The sequence below is a fragment of the Onychomys torridus genome, chromosome 17 (genome assembly GCF_903995425.1).
Source record: "Onychomys torridus chromosome 17, mOncTor1.1, whole genome shotgun sequence".
In the NCBI taxonomy this organism is placed as follows: domain Eukaryota; kingdom Metazoa; phylum Chordata; class Mammalia; order Rodentia; family Cricetidae; genus Onychomys; species Onychomys torridus.
In genome coordinates, this window is record NC_050459.1 from 27,771,462 (window position 1) to 27,790,126 (window position 18,665).

Below are 18,665 nucleotides of genomic sequence, written 5' to 3' on the forward strand. Positions count from 1 at the left end.
AGAGGCTGGCATTCATAGATAGATAGATAGGTAGGTAGATAGATAGGTAGGTAGGTAGGTAGGTAGATGACCAGCTGAGATACAGAAGCTGTCATTCATAGATGGATAGGCAGAGAGATAGATAGAGATACATATAGATAGATAGATAGATAGATAGATATAAAAATAGGCCATCGGGAACTTACATGTCAAATAAAAATTCCTCTCTCTCTCTTTCCCTCCCTCCCTCCCTCCCTCCCCCCTCCCCTCTCTCTCTTTCTTTTTGGAGGAGGGTCGAGATAACGGTTTCTCTGTGTAGCCCTGGCTGTCCCGGAACTCACTCTCTAGACCAGGATGGCCTCATACTCACAGAGATCTGCCTGTCTCTGCCTCCCGAGTTCTGGGATTAAAGGCATGCACTGCTACCATCCAGCAAGATAGCTTGCTTTTGTTTTGTTCTGTTTGAGAGTAATGCCTCACTGTGTAGCTCTGGATGGCCTAGAACTCACACCAGGCCACCTCCGCCTCCAAACGCTTGGGAGTGCAGGTGCAGGTCACCATGTTACTCATAAAATATTAACTGTTGGGAAAACGGGGCAAAGAGCCCGAGGGAAACTCGCTAGCGTGTACATCTGAAGCCATCCCAAAGTCAGTTGACGAAATGGCCAACCTTTCCTTTTCACCTCAGCCGCAGTGTCATTGTGGGTGCGGGTTACATCGCCGTGGAGATAGCTGGCATCCTCTCCGCCCTGGGCTCCAGGACATCTCTGCTGATAAGACACGATAAGGTAAGTCCTGTCTCCTTTCTTGTCCAATTAGAGAAGTTTTCTTACATTTTAAAAACTAGGAATCACCTAATTTTTAAATTTTAACTTCTTATTATGTATATATGATACGTATAGGTAAGTGTGGATTGGCATATGCCGTGTGGCCTGGGACAGCAATTGGCGGTCCTGATAGCCAAAGCAGAGAGTTCAGCCACAAACAAAGCCGAGACAGTGAACTCGAAGTGACATGAGGCTTTGCATTGTCAAAGCTGGTCCTCCAGCAAGGCTGCACCTCCTAAACCTCCCCCCAAACATCGCCACCAATTGGAGACCCAGTGTTCAAATATCCGAGTCTGTGTGACACATTCATTCAGACCACTCCAGGCAGTAGGGCCAGCTCTTGTAGTCAAAACTTCTTTAAAATCAAACATTCTAATACAGGACAGTCCAAAGATACACTAACGTGACCCTTCCGTGCTAAGGAGTGATGGTAGAGATATGCAGTGAGACCGTATGTTTCTGTAAGAGCCATGAGCTTTGTATGTGCAGTAAAATCACAGCAGGTTGTGACATAGTCTGAAATCTGCCCTTTGGCGGTCATTGGCGCTAAGTATGGCATGCATGCGTGGTGTGTTCAGATCCGCGCCTCGGTGAAGTTGCAGTGTGCGGCATGGTGGGCCCTGCCGGAAACTCTGTAGACTCAGTAGACGTTTGATTACGAATTAAGTTTCTGTCATTGTGTGTTCAGAAACTTTTGCTGTTGCCCAGTTTTTGTGTGACACCCCCTCACCCCCCAACCTCCCACCCCCCACACCCCCGTAAAAAAGACTTCTACTAGTTTAAAACGCTGGATCTAGCTGCCGTTTCTCACAGGATAATTGAGAAAGCCTTCCCACGGACCAGAGGGAAAGCCAGCCCCACTACATGAGAATTTCCCCAGACTCTGCAAAAAGGAAAGGGAGGGAGGGAGGGAGGGAGGGAGGGAGGGAGGGAGGGAGGGAGGGAGGGAGGGAGGGAGGGAGGGAATGAAGGAAGGAAGGAAGGAAGGAAGGAAGGAAGGAAGGAAGGAAGGAAAGAGAGAAAGAAAGAGCAAAGGAGAGGGACATTGAAGATGGCAGAGTTCTGAAGTTTGACTGTTCATTTTTCAGAACTCTAAAATAGATGTGGATGAAATCAGATACAGTAGTGACATAGGAAACAGAGGTGCTCCTAAACCCTGCCCCAGTGTGAACGTGAGGGAGGGAGGCGAAAAGAGGAGGGGTAACAGAGGACCGGAACTGCTCTCCCAAGTCCGTGCTATGACTTTAATCAAGTTCCATTTCCTTCCCAACATCCGTCTCTCTGCCGCCATGTCTAAATGCAGGTTCTCAGAAACTTTGATTCGCTCATCAGTTCCAACTGCACCGAGGAGCTGGAGAATGCTGGCGTGGAGGTGCTCAAGTTCTCACAGGTACCCGGCCAGGGCTGGTCAGTCACACTTCAGGGCATCCTGTGTGGGGAAGGGCTCCACCCCTGAGCTGCGTGTGTCTCAGCCAGCTTTGCAAACGCATCCTTCCTCTGCTCTGGCTCCATGTGCCGATTCCTTCCTTCCTCTCTCTTTAATCTGTATGGCTGTTTTGCCTTCATGTATGTCTGTGTACTGTGGCTCGCCCGGTAACCAGAGAGACCAGAAGAAGAAAGTATTGGTCCCGAGGTGTTGGAGTTACAGACAGTGGTGAGCTGCCATGCAGGTGCTGGGAATTGAACCCAGATCCTCTGGATGGGCAGCCAGTGCTCTTAACTGCTGAGCCAGTGTTCCAGCTCCCTCATGTACCTTTTTGCACATCCTTATTTTTCAGATTTTTCAAGAAATAGCAAAAAAATCAATTTTTAAACATCTGTTTTTTTTTTAATTTATTATTTTATCTATTAATTTAAACTGAGTACTTTATTCCTTGGGAAATTACTTAATTTCAGTAGAATTTTTCTAAAGATTCAGCCTGGTAAACATGAGTATGGTCTGTGTCACCCTTTCAGCATATTGAGCAGGGCAATAAATGACAGTGTGCTTTGGGGATGTAAAAATGAAGAGATTTCCATCAACATGACTTTGGAGACCTTCATTAAATAATGAGCTGTAATCCCAGCACTTAGGAGCCTGGTGCAGAAAAATTGGTACGAATTTGAGGTCAGTCTAGGCTATAGATTGAGATCCTGTCTCAAAAAACAGACAAACAAAAAAAACCTCATAAAAGTTCTGGTTTTACTAGGCCTAGTGGTTTAGGCCTAAACTCCCAGGTACTTAAGACGCTGAAGCAGGGGGATTATTAAGTTCAAGGCCTGTCTGAACGACAGAGTAAGCTTAAGGCCAGGCTGGATAATTTAGTGAGACCCCTGTCCCCCAAAAGGAGAACAAGGATGTAGCTCAGTGGTTGAGTGCTTGCCTGCTGTGAGTCCTCAGTTCAGTCCCCGGTACTGGAAGAAAATCTTTGCTTTCATACTGCCTTTGCCCTTTCCTCCCATACGTACCTAACGCTTTTTTTTTTTTTTAAATAGGTGAAGGAAGTAAAAAAGACCGCATCCGGCTTGGAACTCAATGTGGTCACTGCGGTTCCTGGTAGGAAACCCACCACGACCACGATTCCAGATGTTGACTGCCTGCTCTGGGCCATCGGACGGGACCCAAATTCTAGGGGCCTGAATCTGAATATAGTGGTACGCTGACCCGGTCCGCCCTGTGGAGTTAATCTTCCATCTGCCAGTAGCCCCGTGACCTTTTGCACACTCATCCACCCGTGTGCTCTGTCGTGAAGCCCTGCTGCTCTGGAATATTTTTCCTTTCTGGTGTCCTCATCCCAGATCAGGGACTTGTTAGATTGGAGGGGTCTGGTCCGGATTGTCCAGCCATTTCCTGATTCACTTGTTCTTTGCAGACTTCTAAATGTTAGGATTATGGGTGTGCACTACCCTCCCATACCTTCCCTCCCACTCACTTCCTGTTTCCTCCATTTCTTCCCCCTCCCTCCCTTCTTTTTGGCCATGGTATGAATTGAATTTAGGGTCTCCCACGCATGCTAATTTAGGGGCTCCCACGCATGCTAATTTAGAGGCTCCCACACATGCTAGCCAAGTACTCTACCACTGACTGTAGTCCAAGTCCTCCTTTTCCTTAAAGACATGGTCTCATTAAGTTACCTAGGCTAGCCCTGAACTCAGTCTGTAGCCCAGGCTGGCCTTGTAGTTTTCCTTCATCTGTCTTCCAAGTAGCTGGGGTTAGAGATCTGCACCACCAGTCCCTGTATTTATCTGTTTTTTGTCTTTTGGGACAGGGTCTTTTGTAGTCCAGGCTAGCCTCATTTTCAATAGGGAACTGAAAAATGACCTTGAACATCTGATCCCCCTGCCTCCACTTTCCAAGTGCCGGGATTCCACTCAGGAGCCCCCCCAAGCCTGGAGCCTTCAACATGTTAATGAATAAAGTAAGGAGGCGGCTGCCTAACTTTTTTAATCTCCAGTGAAATTTAATTAAAACTCACTATTCACAATAATAAAACTAGTCCCTGAGCCTTTCATCTCTCATTGGTAACTTGGTTTGTGCAGATGGAATGTTCCTAAGTCCAGTGTTGGGCTGTATTTTGCTGATTTTTTTAAATTGCGTTTATTTATTTGTGAGAGGGTATGGCTGTGCTATAGCGCCTGTGTGGAGGCCAGAGCTCCATTCTTTCCTCCCACCATGTGGGTCCTCAGGCTGGTCGGCAGGTGGTTTTTGACCCACTGAGCCATCCTCTCAGCCCTGTGTGGTGAGTCTCTATCCGTCTCCTACTCTTCTTTTATTTGCTGAATTTGAAAAATAGTTTTTCGGTAAACTAAGTAATGAGTTTCATTGTAGCGTTTTCATATGTGTGTATGTGATTGCACTGTGTTCTAATTCACGCCCCTCCGCTGACCTCACCCTTCCTCTTCTTCCCTCCCAGTTCCCATCCTTATTTGTTGAATCAGTGTGTAGGTGTTGATGTGTATATGTGTGCATGCGTGCTTTGTATGTAGTGACCAGAGACTGACATTGGTGTCTTCCTCGTTTCCTACCTCCCTGAACATACAGCTTGCCAGTTGGGCTCCACTGGCCGGTTAGTGGCCCTGGGGGATCATCTTGTCTCCGCCTCCCCAGCTGTGATTCCCGCTACGCCTGGCTTTCCCGTAGGTGTTGGGGATTGAACTCAGGTCCTCCTGTTTGCCCAGCGAGCTCCTCACCCACACAGGACCATCTTCCTAACCCCAGCTTTGAATTTCTTATCCTCCTGATTCTTCCTCCCAAGTACCAGGATTGCAGACCATGCACTGATGCTGGGGCTCAAACCCAAGGCTTCGAGCATGCTACCGGCTAACCTATTTCCCCATCTCGTTAATTCACAAGTACTCTACCAACCTGTGTCCCCAGCTCATTATTTCCTGAATTTTTAAACAATGAGGCAGAAAAAAGAAGGTTGATTCTCACCTTACTAAAAGTTAAGATAGGTCTGTTGTAATGCAGACGGAATGACTGCCATGTGCCAGGTTGTGCCATCTAGTAAATCTTGCCAGTAACTGAAGGGCGAGGAAACCAAGGAACAGGATTCGTAGATAATTCACCTGGCTGGCAACTGTGGACCAGGAAGTCCAACTCACCACTGTGTTTAGTGGCCAAGCTAAGCTTGCAGTAGAAGCTCAAATATCTATAGTTAAATGGTTACATGTGTGAAATTTCTTAACTAGTGAGTGACAGAGCTGAGATTCAAGCCAAGTCTGTCTGGCTGCCCCAGGATGCTGGAAGTCAGCGCCAGGGCCTGATACATGCTAAGCGTGTGCTCTAACCATGGAGCCACATCTCAGCTCCAAAGATTGTACACACACACACACACACACACACACATGCACACACACACACACACACACACACACATATATTCAAATATGTGAATATATGAATATATTCATATATGTGAATATATATATAAATTTATTTATTATTGAGGTTGGGTCTCACTGTGTAGCCATGGCTGGCCCGGAACTGGCTACGTAGACTAGGCTATCCTCGAACTCTTCCCTGCAGAAGCCACTGTACTTTCTCCTCCTCTTCACACACTGGAACGTTGTGTCTCAGATTTGCAAAGCCGCAATATAAACAGAACACATCCTAGGAAAGATGACTCCGTGTAAAGGAAGTGGATTTGGTTGTGTGTGTGGAATAGCATATTTTGGAGTCGAATGCATACTTGGTGTAGATTTTTTTAAAACTAAGATGGTAACTTGAAAAAAAATGATTTTAGTGACTGTTTCAGTCTGTGGCCCTCTAGATGACTGTTTTAATTGGGCTTCTGTTGCTGTGATAAAACACAGTGACTTGGGGAGGAATTGGTTTATTTCAGTTTGTAGTTTGTAGTCCCTCATCAGAGAAGTCAGGGCAGGAACCCATGGAGAAGCCGTGGAGGAGTGCTGTGTACTAGCTTGCTCCTCGTGGCTTGCTCAGCCTGCTTTTTTCTTTTTTTTTTTTAAGCTGAGGATCGAACCCAGGGCCTTGTGCTTGCTAGGCAAGCGCTCTAACACTGAGCTAAATCCCCAACCCCTGCTTTCCTATATTATCCAGGACCACCTACCTAGGATGGCACCGCCCTCAGTGAGCTGGCCCCACCCACTTCATTAATCAAGAAAACACCCTATGGGCTTGCCCACACGCCAGTCTGGTGGGAACATTTTCTCAGTTGAGGGTCTCTCTTCCCAAAGGCCCCTAGCATTTGTAAAGTTGACACAATACTAGCCAGTGAGCAGTACATTAGTCACCCTTCAAATATGTCCTGGAACATTGATAAGCGTTGTTTCAGAGGAACCCCCACAGGGTATCAGGATATCAGTATGTCTGATAGCCTCTCTCTCTCTCTCTCTCTCTCTCTCTCTCTCTCTCTCTCTCTCTCTCTCTCTCCCTCTCCCTCTCCCTCTCCCTCTCCCTCTCTCCCTCTCCCTCTCCCTCTCCCTCTCTCTCTCTCCCTCTCCCTCTCCCTCTCCCTTTCTCCCTCTCTCCCCCTCTCCCGCTCCCTCTCCCTCTCTCTCTCATTTCCTGCATATTGGATCAGTCCTGTCCCATTAAAGCACCTCAGTAGTTGATAAAACAGTTCTTTTCTTTATAATAAGGAAGTTACAGTTCTTTTCTTTATAATAAGGAAGTTATGGAACTTGTCAGCTTGAAGTGATTTACATGTTGCTGTTAAGTCTCGTGGCTTTTTGGGGGTCCAGATGTGAAATGCAGCTGATGTCAAGGTTTGATGTACCATGATAGATGGCCCTGGTATTGACCAGATGTTCCCTTGTGGTTCTAGGGGATTCAGACGGATGAAAAAGGCCATATCATCGTAGACGAATTCCAGAATACCAGTGTTAAAGGCATCTATGCTGTGGGAGATGTCTGTGGGAGAGCGCTTCTCACCCCAGGTAATGCTGCTTTCTTTCTTGGGAAGAGGGGCCTGTGGGTTATAAAAGTTACCCAGCTTGTCACAGTCAAATTCTTCAGCAAAATTAAAAGCATTTCTGTCTTTGTCACAAAATGGCGTTGAAGTAGATGTAGGTGCGGTACTTCACATTTTCTGAATAAAATTCTTGATTCCTTAGAAGACTGTATCTGTTGCTCTTCTTGTTGCGGACAAGAGCCAATGAAGAAAGGAAGGAAGGGCTTCTCTTGGCTCCGAGTGTGAGTGTGAGGGATTCCCAGTCCATCATAGTGGGCAGGCAAGGCAGCGGGAACGGGCTGCTGGTCACATGGTGTCTATGTCTAGGAACCAGAGAGAGGCAGGGGATCAGTGCTCAGCTTGCTTTTCCCTTTTTGTCTAGTCCAGGATGCCAGCCCCGGGGAATGGTGCTCCCATATTCAGGGAAGGTCCTCTCTCCTCAGTTAAATCGCTCTGGAAGTCCTCATAGATACACCCAGGGCCATGTCTCTTAGCTGATTATCTAAATCCAGTCAAGTTGACGATAAGGATTAACCATCACAAACACTTTAGCAAGCCCTGCATTCATCATCAGGAAGACCGTTCCTATAGGTTACCTTCTGAAGACGTGTGCTTAGACGGTTGGCATTCTTGGATGAGTAAGTGGTCTTGGTGCCACCAGCTCTGATGTCCTTGTCCTGATTGCTGTAGCTCGACCCACTGACTTCAGGAGCATACCCAAGGTGCTTGTCACACCTCACTGGACTTTGCAAATGCCCTAAGGTTTTACCTCAGGTAGAAACCTGTTTTGTTACATCCTCAAATCCTTTTAAGTCTCTTAGGAGGTTCTCTTTCTCTGAGGTTTAAATAAAACTGATGTTTTTGAATATTTCCATTTTGTGGAAAGCTTAGTCAAACTAGTTAATATTTATTATCTCGTGCTTTTTTTTTTCAAAAACAAAATCTACTCTCAGTAATTTGTTGTTGTTGTTTTGGGTTTTTTTGTTTTTGTTTGTTTGTTTTTGAGACATGGTCTCTTTATGTAGCCTGACTGCCCTGGAGCTCACTCTGTAGACCAGGTTGGCCTTGAACTCAGAGATCTGCTTGCCTCCACCTGAGATTAAGTCCTGAGATTAAAGGCGTGCGCCACCACCGCCCAGCTTCTCTCAACAATTTTTAAGTAAACAATACATTGTGTACTTAATTATATGCTTATATTAACAGTAGTTACCATGTTGTGCAGTAGATTTCTTAAACATAGTCATTTTAACTGAAATTTTATGTCCTTTGACAAGACTTTGAAAAACAATCTTGCGTCGAGTGACACTGGTCTACTTAGCTTGTCTTATGGAATAAACTGCCAATTTTGTATCAGTAAATTAATAACCAGGGGTTGGGGATTTAGCTCAGCGGTAGAACGCTTGCCTAGCAAATGCAAGGCTCTGGGTTCCGTCCTCAGCTCTGGAAAAAAAAAAAAAATTAATAACCAATGATTTTTCTCAATGACTCAGGCCGTTTGAGAAGACATAGGAATAAAAGCAGGCTGATGGAAACAAGCTTTTTAGTTTAAAAGAATCTTACTGAAGTAGACATAAAACCATGCCTAACTATGGCTTGTTCTGTAAATACCCTACCAGGAAGCATGTCCTCATTCAGCAGATTAACTTCCAGGTGACTGGGAATTTAGGCACAGGTCACTTTTCTTCCTGGAACATACAGTTACTAAGCCAGGAGTTTTGGGTTGTTCACGATGGCAGTGCCAGGTTTTCGTGATGTTGAAGTAGAGATGACAATGAACGTTGGCATAAAGCCCTGTCGGGGCTCTGCCAGATCAGTAAACAGCTGTTAGCACAGTGCTGCCGTGTTAAAAGTCAACTAAACACGCCTTGGGGTGGGGGGTGGTGGTGCACGCCTGTAATCCCAGCACCCGGGAGGCAGAGGCAGGCGGATCTCTGTGAGTTCGAGACCAGCCTGGTCTACAGAGCGAGTTCCAGGACAGGCTCCAAAGCTACACAGAGAAACCCTGTGTCAAAAAACAAAACAAAACAAAATCAATGAAACAAACACTGATTTTTGTATCGTTGTAGTTGCGATAGCTGCTGGCCGGAAACTGGCCCACAGGCTTTTTGAATGCAAAGAAGATTCAAAATTAGACTATGACAACATCCCTACCGTGGTCTTCAGCCACCCCCCTATTGGGACAGTGGGGCTCACTGAAGGTAGGTGTTTTAAAATGAAGGTCATTTGTGGTTCCTTCTCTAAACTTTTATCAGCCAAAATAACTGTGTCCCAAGTTACGCTAAGCCTTTTGTTTAGTCTGGAGTCATAGTTCTCAAGCAGTGAGTACTTGGAGTGTGGCTCCTGCTGCCCATGTGTCTCTGTTTCTGTTCTCTCTCTCTCTCTTGATATATATATTTTTTTATTTATATAAGTTAAAGTTAAAAGTAGCCAAAAGAATACACAGGACTCCTCTGTGTCAGTAATTTTTTTGTCTTATTGTTTTTGCACCTATATACCAGTGGTTCTTAGCCTGTGCGTCTTGACTCCTTTGAGGGTCAAACGTCCCTTTCACATGGGTCACCTGAGACCACCAGAAATACCAGAAATTTACATTATTATTCCTAACAGTTAATAGCAAAATTACGGTTATGAAGTAACAATGAAATAATGTTGTGGTTGGGGGTCACCACAGCGTGAAGAACTGTATTTAAGGGTTGTAGCATTAGGAAGGTTCAGGACCACTGTTGTATACACACTATGCATCTTTTTTTTTTTTTTTTTTTTTTGGTTTTTCGAGACAGAGTTTCTCTGTGTAGCTTTTGTGCCTTTCCTGGATCTCGCTCTGTAGACCAGGCTAGCTTCGAACTTACAAAGATCCGCCTGGCTCTGCCTCCCGAGTGCTGGAATTAAAGGCGTGCGCCACCACTGCCTGGCGCATCTTGTTTCTTAAGAACAGGGGTTTTCGCTTATATAAACAATAGTTTTAAGAGGGGAAAACTTCAATTAATAAATATTATGTAAACTTTCGATTTTATACAAATTTATCCATCTATCTCAAATATCATTTGGAACACAGTCCCCCACCCCCAATCCCCAAGCTCAGTTCAGTGCATTTCATTGCAAGCAGTTGGGTCCCATTCAATCAGAGACACATTCCTCAGCCATTCTGTGTGTGATGATGGGATGTGGACCTTTATTTTTGTAGACTGCCCCTTCCTTTGGTACAATTGGCTGCTTCTTTCTTGTTTGATTCAGGTGTGTTCCTGTTTCTGGACAGTTTCATTCAGATGTATTTCTGGACTATAGCCTGCCATAGTTCTGTGGGATACTTTAGCTTTTGATTGATGCTTTTTTGTTTTGTTTTGTTTTGTTTTGTTTTGTTTTTCGAGACAGGGTTTCTCTGTGTAGTTTTGATGCCTGTCCTGGATCTCGCTCTGTAGACCAGGCTGGCCTCGAACTCACAGAGATCCGCATGCGCCACCGCCTCCCAGCTTTGATTGATGCTTTTTTAATGTGTGTTATAGATGAAGCCATTCATAAATACGGAAAAGATAATGTGAAAATCTACTCAACTGCCTTTACCCCAATGTACCATGCTGTGACTACAAGGAAGACAAAATGTGTGATGAAAATGGTTTGTGCTAACCAGGAGGAAAAGGTACTGGGGAAACTGTTGTCTCTTGTATGTATATTGGGGCTCTTTTATTAGAAACAAGACTGTATTCCTTTTTAAAAATGAGGTTAGAGTCTCAGCATTGCATTAAAGAGTGGCTGTCTTAAAGATGGAAAGAAAAATTGGGAGGAAAAATAAAAGCTTATCGTTGACCACTAACCCAGAACAGACAGGAAGCTCAGAAATCCTGGAAAGATGACCCAGTGGTCCAGAGCACTGGCTGCTCTGGCAGAGGAACTGGGTTTGGTTCCTAGCTCCCACTTCAGTCAGCTGGCTCTCAGTCACCTGTAACTTAGCTCTGAGGGGATCCAGAACCTTTATCTGGCCTCTCAGGACACCCCCACACGTGTGTACAGAATTACAGAGACACACACATAAACATAGATGAAGTAAATCCTTAAAAAATACAGTGGTAAATGCGATTTAAGATAAGACGATTTAAAAATAATAAATTAGCATAATCAAACAATAACGCAGAAGTTAGTCAGCCGTGGTTTTGAAACTTACTATCTCTTGACTCAGCTTTCTGAAGATCTTCCAAACGGGTTTTGGCATTTGGCAGGATTTTCTGTCTCCCACCAGATGTTCCCATTTCTCCCCCACCCTCACCACTGTCCTTTTCGAGGTAGCCACTTCAGTGAGTGTTGTGTGGTTTCCTGGTATGGTTTTGATCTGCATTTGAATGGGTTGTATTTTAAAATTTAGGAGATCGGTTTAGTTTTGGGTCCTCAACTTCTTAAGCTGTTTCTTCTCATTGAATTAAATCATAAGGAGGAACTTGGTCATGTGTAAAGGCTGTGGTTTACATGAAGTGTTTGTTTTGCTTAGTTTTTTTTTTTTGTTTTTGTTTTGTTTTGTTTTGTTTTGTTTGAGACTGGCTCTACCACACACCCTGGTTCGTAGTTCCTGACCTTTGCGCCTCAGCCTCCCAAGTTGTAAAATCCAAAGCGTGTGCCGCCATCACCAGTGCGATGGGATGTACATTATGAGATATACATTAGGTTAGGAGATGGCCCAGCAGGTAGAGGTGCTTCTAGGCCTGATGACCTCAGGTTGACCTGCTGATCCCACAGGATGGCAGAAGAGAACTGGCTCATGGGGAGTTTTTCCTCCAACCTGCACTGACATTCAGTCACATGCGTGTGAGCCGATCACTCTTTCTCACCTGTGCATGCTTGTACTCTCAATCTCTGCCCCTCCCCCACATACAGTGAGATAAACGTAAATAAAAATTTATTTTAAAAATTTAGCTGTAGGGGCTGGAGAGACGGCTCAGCGGTTAAGAGCACTGACTGCTCTTCCAGAGGACCTAAGTTCAATTCCCAGCAACCACATGGTGCCTCACAGCCATCTGTAATGAGATCTGGCGCCCTCTTCTGGTCTGCAGACATACAGACAGACAGAACATTGCATACATAATAAATTAATAAATAAATAAATGGATGGATAAATAAATAAATGGATGAACAAATAAATAAATGAACAAATAAATAAATAAATTTAGCTGTAGTCCTAGTTTTCAGCTTTTGTTCTTAGTAATATTAACTTTATTTTGTGTGCATTGGTGTGAAGGTGTCAAATCCCCTGGAACTAGAATTACAGAGAGTTGTGAGCTGCCATGTGGGTGCTGGGAATTGAACCCGGGTTCTCTAGAAGAACGGCCAGTGCTCTTAACCGCTGGGCCATCTCTCCAGCTCCTGTGTATGTGATTTGATGGGCTTCAACACCAAAAGCCACAAGACAAAGTCTGTGCAGCAGCACCTCAGAGCAGCAGACGGGGAGAGGGGTTTGTGGCAACAAGACCCAGCTCACAGCCTGGAACGGCCCTCAGTGGTCTAGGATTGCCACGTCAGATGGATCAGCAGGACCCCTGCTCTTCTCTTCATGTTTTCCCAGGGTCTCACTCTGGCCTCTGGGCTCCCGAGTTCCTTCTTAACTGAAGTTGAGGAGTTCCTGCAACAGAAACAGGGATTGAATTGTTCTTGTATAGTCCCTCCCAAAATACATAATCTAGTGACTGTCGTAGACCCTTGACAGAACTGTGTGTGCTTAGAGAGCAGAGGACAGAATGAACTGGGTCAGGAAGGCACAGGTCTGTAACTATCTGGTCTAACTAATGGCCTTAGTTCTTAGAATCAAAGAAGAAAGCCAGGCATAGTGGTGTAGACCATGATCTCAGTGCTCAGGAAGCCAGCCTAGGCTGTGCAGCAAGACCCTGTCAGGAAAAAAAAACAGAGAGAGAGAGAGAGACAGAGAGAGAGAGAGACAGAGAGAGAGAGAGAGAGAAGTTCATCAACCAGCAAGACGTCATGTTCAAAGAGACGTGCACAGGACAGGAGTGTGCTCTGGAGGGAGGCACTGTAGCAGAGCTGTGCACAGGGCCTCATAGGTGTACTGACCCTGACTTTGGATTAGAGGTAGGATTAGAATTTTAAAGTGGTTTTAGTGCTGCTGCTGCTGCTGCTGCTGCTGCTGCTGCTGCTGCTGCTGGAGGCAGAATGGATTTCCAGCCAAGTGTTCTACCACTGCGCTATCATATTTATCCCACGATATGTAACTAATAAAAATCTGACGTCCCTGATTTCTGTGTTCTCGCAGGTGGTTGGGATCCACATGCAGGGAATTGGGTGTGATGAAATGCTCCAGGGCTTCGCTGTGGCCGTAAAAATGGGGGCCACCAAGGCCGACTTTGACAACACGGTGGCCATTCACCCTACCTCTTCAGAAGAGCTGGTCACACTCCGCTGAGAGCCCAGGGACTTGTCTGGGTAGCAGCTGGGCCAGTAGACCTCTGAGATGAACCTCTGTATCAAGTTTACTTCCTGCTCCAGCTTTATAGATTTCTTCATTTTAATCAGGATCTTCTGATAGTGAAAAAAAAAAAAAGAACTTATTTATCTAATCAGAAATTTGTTTGGTTAATCTGGGGTTGGTTTTCATGTGATAATATTTCACATTAATTAATTAATATTTTTAATGTCTTATTAACAGCCCTATGCTAGTTCTCTTTTTCTTATTTCAGCCTCATTCCAAGTATAAACTTATATGAAGTATACAGTGAAGTTAATGCACCTGAATATAGCTGGCTTTATTGTTTTTGACAGTGTCTCTCTATACAGCCCAGGGTGGCCTCCAACTTAAGATCCTCCAGCTATAGCCTCATGAGCATTGGAATTAGAGGAATGCATGGCCATTCCTGGCCTAGCTCGTTAGTTTTATGTGATGGGAAGTCTCCATCTACAAATATGCAGGGATACAGAATACATGTGTGTTGTTGAACCTGCTGTTTCTGTTTTGTGTATTGTAAAGCTGCCCTGAGGATGTGATCTAATTGCGTTTTATTCTGTGCTCTGTTTTAAATGATGTAAAATGGTTTGTGGTCTTTTTTTTTTTTTTTTTCCATGAAATGAAGTGCATTGAAGTTAGGAGAGCTGAGGCTGTTAGATCTGTGAGCAGATTCTGGAGATGATTGTGCCTTCAGGAGGGCTAGGCTGAGCCACTCCAGGAGGCCTCCCTTGTCATAACTCATTGTTCAGTCAATCATTTCAATAGTTCTGTGTTCATGTTAGTTTATTTTTTTTTTATGAGAACTGTTCCAAGAATTGGAAAACCACTGCGTTGTCTTATAAAATTTATTATGAACGTAATTGCTATCGGTTTATTTCCTCATTACCACACTGGGAGAACAGACACCAATACCTGTTGGGGACGAGGCTCTCTAACGTGTCAGAGGGGCTGGAGGGACAGCTCAGCCCTTGTCACTCTCGTGGAGGGGACTCGGTTTGATTCCCAGCACCACACAGTCATCCACAGCTCCAGTTCCAGGGGATCCGATCCCCTCTTCCGCCCTTTGCAGACACGACACACGTGGTGTGCAGACATACACACAGGCCGAACGCTTCTACACATAAAATAAATACATCTTTAAAAAAACTAACAAAACTTTGTGAAGTGCCCAACGAGGGTATAAAAGACAGCCTCCACAGGTAGATGTCAGTGGAAGAGCCACCTGGACAAAAAACTTAGAGCAGGTATGGTGGTGCACACTGGAGAGGTGAAGGCCAGCCTGGGCTACGTGAGAAGTGTTCATAACCCTTTTGATGTTGTCTTTAGCAGCTGGGTGAACAAATTTCTCCTTGTCTGCAGTTTGCTTTCGTTAAGCTTCCTGGATGACTTTCTTAGTGGCCATGGCCAGTTGTGGCACTGACTTCTGGGTAGACCCAATGCCAACCAAGTAAAATAATGGCATTAGTAACAAGGTTATCTATCTGTGGTGGGGATGAAGGAAAGCCAGGGTACTCACTTCTGAGCAACCTTCTAGTCTGGAAAAAAAGAAGACTTCGCCGGTTTTCTCCTGCAAAGCCGTGCCTTGTTGCCCAAGGTGACCCCACAGTTGCGATCCTTCTGCCTCAGCCCCCCAAATGTTGTGACTGTAGGCATATATCACTACACCCTGCGTGTGAGAAAACATTGCTAGACAAATAACAGGGCTGTGAAATCCACAGCAGCTATGTGGCTTTGTTGACTAACGGGAACACCTTGAAGAGTAAAGGGGGTGCTGTTAATAATTGGGGCATCAGGCACAGATTGGAACTATCTCCCCAAATGGGACATTGCCATTCGGATTACACAGTACCAGGTGGACGTCCCTGTGACTTTGGAACAGAGGTTATAGCTGGCGCAGTGGCCAGAGTGCTGCATTGCTATGTAACAAGACCTCAAAGCAGCCGGGCGGTGGTGGTGCACGCCTGTAGTCCCAGCACTCGGGAGGCAGAGGCAGGTGGATCTCTGTGAGTTCGAGGCCAGCCTGGTCTATCAAGCGAGATACAGGGAAGGTGCAAAGCTACACAGAGAAACCCTGTCTCGAAAAACAAAAAACAAAAACAAAAACAAAAAACAAGACCTCAAAGCTTAGCCTGAAACAGATGCTTGCGATGTGTCTCAGCTAGAGGGGGCCCCAAACAGCTTCTGTCCCTGCCCCTTTACGGAGCATCAGATCTTTCGGCCCACGTGACCAAGACACAAAGCATCTTGCGTGGCAGCCTGAGCCTGTGTAAAGCCCTCTTGTTCTGCGTGCCTCTCAAAACTAGCAGGTCTTCAGGGCACCGGGAAAATGGGCCGGAGTCACCTGCCCAAGTGAACGTTTAGCGCCAAAGTCTGCTGGATGCTGTGCCTCTGTCTTGGTGGTAGAACAACGAAATTCGACAATTTGATCGCTCACCTAAAAAGGTGTTCGCCACGTAACCTACACTAGTAACCCCTGTAACACTTTGCTGAGGTTAGTGGGCTACTGGATTTTTATTGGATTGATTCTTCCGCTCCCTGGCTGGTAAATATCTTAGCAGTACCGTTGTTGATACCTGAAGAATGATGTCCTTTGAGCATAACATCTTTGGCCATTTTCATCAGAGTAGACGGGACTCGTTGCAAGAGACACTCAGAGCCGGGCGGTGGTGGCACACGCCTCTGTGAGTTCGAGGCCAGCCTGGGCTACCAAGTGAGATCCAGGACAGGCTCCAAAGCTACACAGAGAAACCCTGTCTCGAAAACCAAGAGAGAGAGAGAGAGAGAGAGAGAGAGAGGGAGGGAGGGAGGGAGGGAGGGAGGGAGGGAGGGAGGGAGAGAGGGAGACTCAGGATGGGAAGCCTGTGTGCATCTCTGCATAGAAGGCAGGAGTGGAGAGTCTCATCCCTCACCAGGGACCTCAGCCCCTCTAACCTGCTTTTACCTGACAGCTGAATGTAGTTCTGACCCAGCTGAAGATAACCTTGTCTCAGAAGGTTCTAGACTAATAGAGTATACAGAGTGTGGAAGGTTAAGTGAAGGAAGGGACTCCATCTATACAGCTATGGGAAGTCTTCATCTGTGTTGGTGTGAGCCTTCTTAGTGGGGCAGCTCTTTGGGGCTTACTCATGAACCCTTCAGGATCTCCAACTCACCATTTGGCTTTGATCTGCTGTGGCACCCTAGCTGGGTAGGTAAACATTCACTTACCTCTTTGCAGGGAAAGTTCACACAACAGAACTTGTGTTTACTCGGTCTAGTCAGTGTATTGCCAATGAGTGGACCAGTGTGGTCTCTCGTGGAAGGGAAAAGCAGTCCAGTTTGCTGGGAATCATATTGTAACAGGCTGGAGAGTACATCCCTGAGATGAGTCAGTGCTGAAAGCAAACTGCTTTTAGTGGCCCTCATTGGTAATACGGACCAGAAACCTTTGCCAGGTCATCAGGTGCATCCCAGGTATTGGTGTTCTGTCGCTGTGAAGAGATAACATGGCCATGCAGCTCTTATAAAGGAAAGCACTTAATTGAGGCTTGCTTACAGTTTCAGAGGTTTAGTCCATTTTCATCGTGGTGGAAAGGATGGCAGTGTGCAGGCAGACATGGTGCAGGGGAAGGAGCTGAGAATTCTACATCCAGATCCACACACAGGCAGTAGGAAGAAGAGAAAGACACTGGGCCCTGGCTTGAGCATTTGAAATCCCAAAATCCACCCCCTATGACACACTTCCTCCAACAAGGCCACACCTCCTAATCTCAAGTGGTACCACTCCCTAATGACTAAGCATTCAAACACAGGAACCTATGGGGGTCATTCCTATTCAAAGTACCACAGAAGCCAAAGGTGTTGGATTCCCTGGAGCCAGAGTTGCAGACAGTTGTGAGCTACCTGATAATGGGTATTAGGACAGAAACTTGGGTCCTCTGGAGAAGCAGCAAATGCTATTAACTTCTGAGCCATCTCTCTAGCCTCCTTTAAAAAAAGTTAAAGTGGGCTGGGTGGTGGTGGTGGTGGTGGTGGTGGCAGCGCACACCTTTAATCCCAGCACTTGGGAGGCAGAGGCAGGTGGATCTCTTGAGTTCAAGGCCAGCATGGTCTACAGAGTTCCAGGACAGCAAGGACTAAACAGAGAAACCTGGTCTTGAAAAACAAACAAAAACAAAAAATTAAAGTGAAATGTTCAAATCTTAGATGGCCTTATAATAAAAAACCCAGAGCCAGATAGTGGGGTGAAAGCCAAAAGATCAGAGAAGCAGAGCAAGCCACAGCCAACCTCTCCTCACTAACTCCTCAGCCAATCCTGTTTCCTCAGACTGAAAGCCTCTGAGTCCTCACATGAAAGGATCTCAGCTGAATTGCTTTAGTTCCTGTTTCCTCGTGCCTTGTATACCTTTCTCCACCCAGCCATGTCATTTCCTGGGATTAAAGGCGTGTGTGCTTCCCAGTACTGGGATTAAAGGTGTGTGCCACCACTGCTTGGCTCTGTTTCCACTATGACTTTGAACTCAGAGAGATCCAGATGGATCTCTGCCTCTGAGTGATAGGATTAAGGGGCGGTCTGGCCTCTATGTCTAATCTAGTGGCTGGCTCTGTCCTCCAATCCCCAGGCAAGTTTATTAGGGTACACAATATATCACTACAGGTTAGAAAGGAATATAGTCAAGATTGACAGCAGGCCACATGAATAAAGGTATTTAAATGACCCCATTATTGTTTGGAGCTTTCTTTTATAGGATTCAAGAGGAGTCTCATTCCTAGGGACATAGACTGTGTAGTTCTCTATTTTGCTTGACATTACATTACATAACCATTTCTCTACATGTCCCCCTCTCAAATTGCAACTGATTATGATCATATACACACTCATCTATGCACAGGCATATTTGGTAAATGGGATTTTCCCTGTAGGTTCACTTTGAGGACACAGTTTGCCTTATTATACATGCATCCAAAACCAGTTCAGCAGGTTAGCCTTCCCACTTTCTTTAAGTGGTAGAGTACTATCTAGTAGAATCTGTCCAAGTTTAATGG

General features: G+C 45.6%; 1 protein-coding gene across 1 annotated transcript in view; it reads left to right on the forward strand.

The window, feature by feature from the left end:
* Positions 1-14,500, forward strand: part of Gsr (glutathione-disulfide reductase) — a 39,657-nt gene extending 25,157 nt beyond the window's left edge. The window contains exons 7-13 of the mRNA XM_036166776.1: positions 668-767; positions 2,110-2,196; positions 3,282-3,440; positions 7,076-7,187; positions 9,268-9,399; positions 10,705-10,838; positions 13,452-14,500. Of these exons, the coding sequence (XP_036022669.1) occupies positions 668-767; positions 2,110-2,196; positions 3,282-3,440; positions 7,076-7,187; positions 9,268-9,399; positions 10,705-10,838; positions 13,452-13,601 (874 nt within the window). The 3' untranslated portion in view covers positions 13,602-14,500. The remainder of the gene's footprint in view (positions 1-667; positions 768-2,109; positions 2,197-3,281; positions 3,441-7,075; positions 7,188-9,267; positions 9,400-10,704; positions 10,839-13,451) is intronic.
* The last annotated feature ends 4,165 nt before the right edge of the window (positions 14,501-18,665 follow it).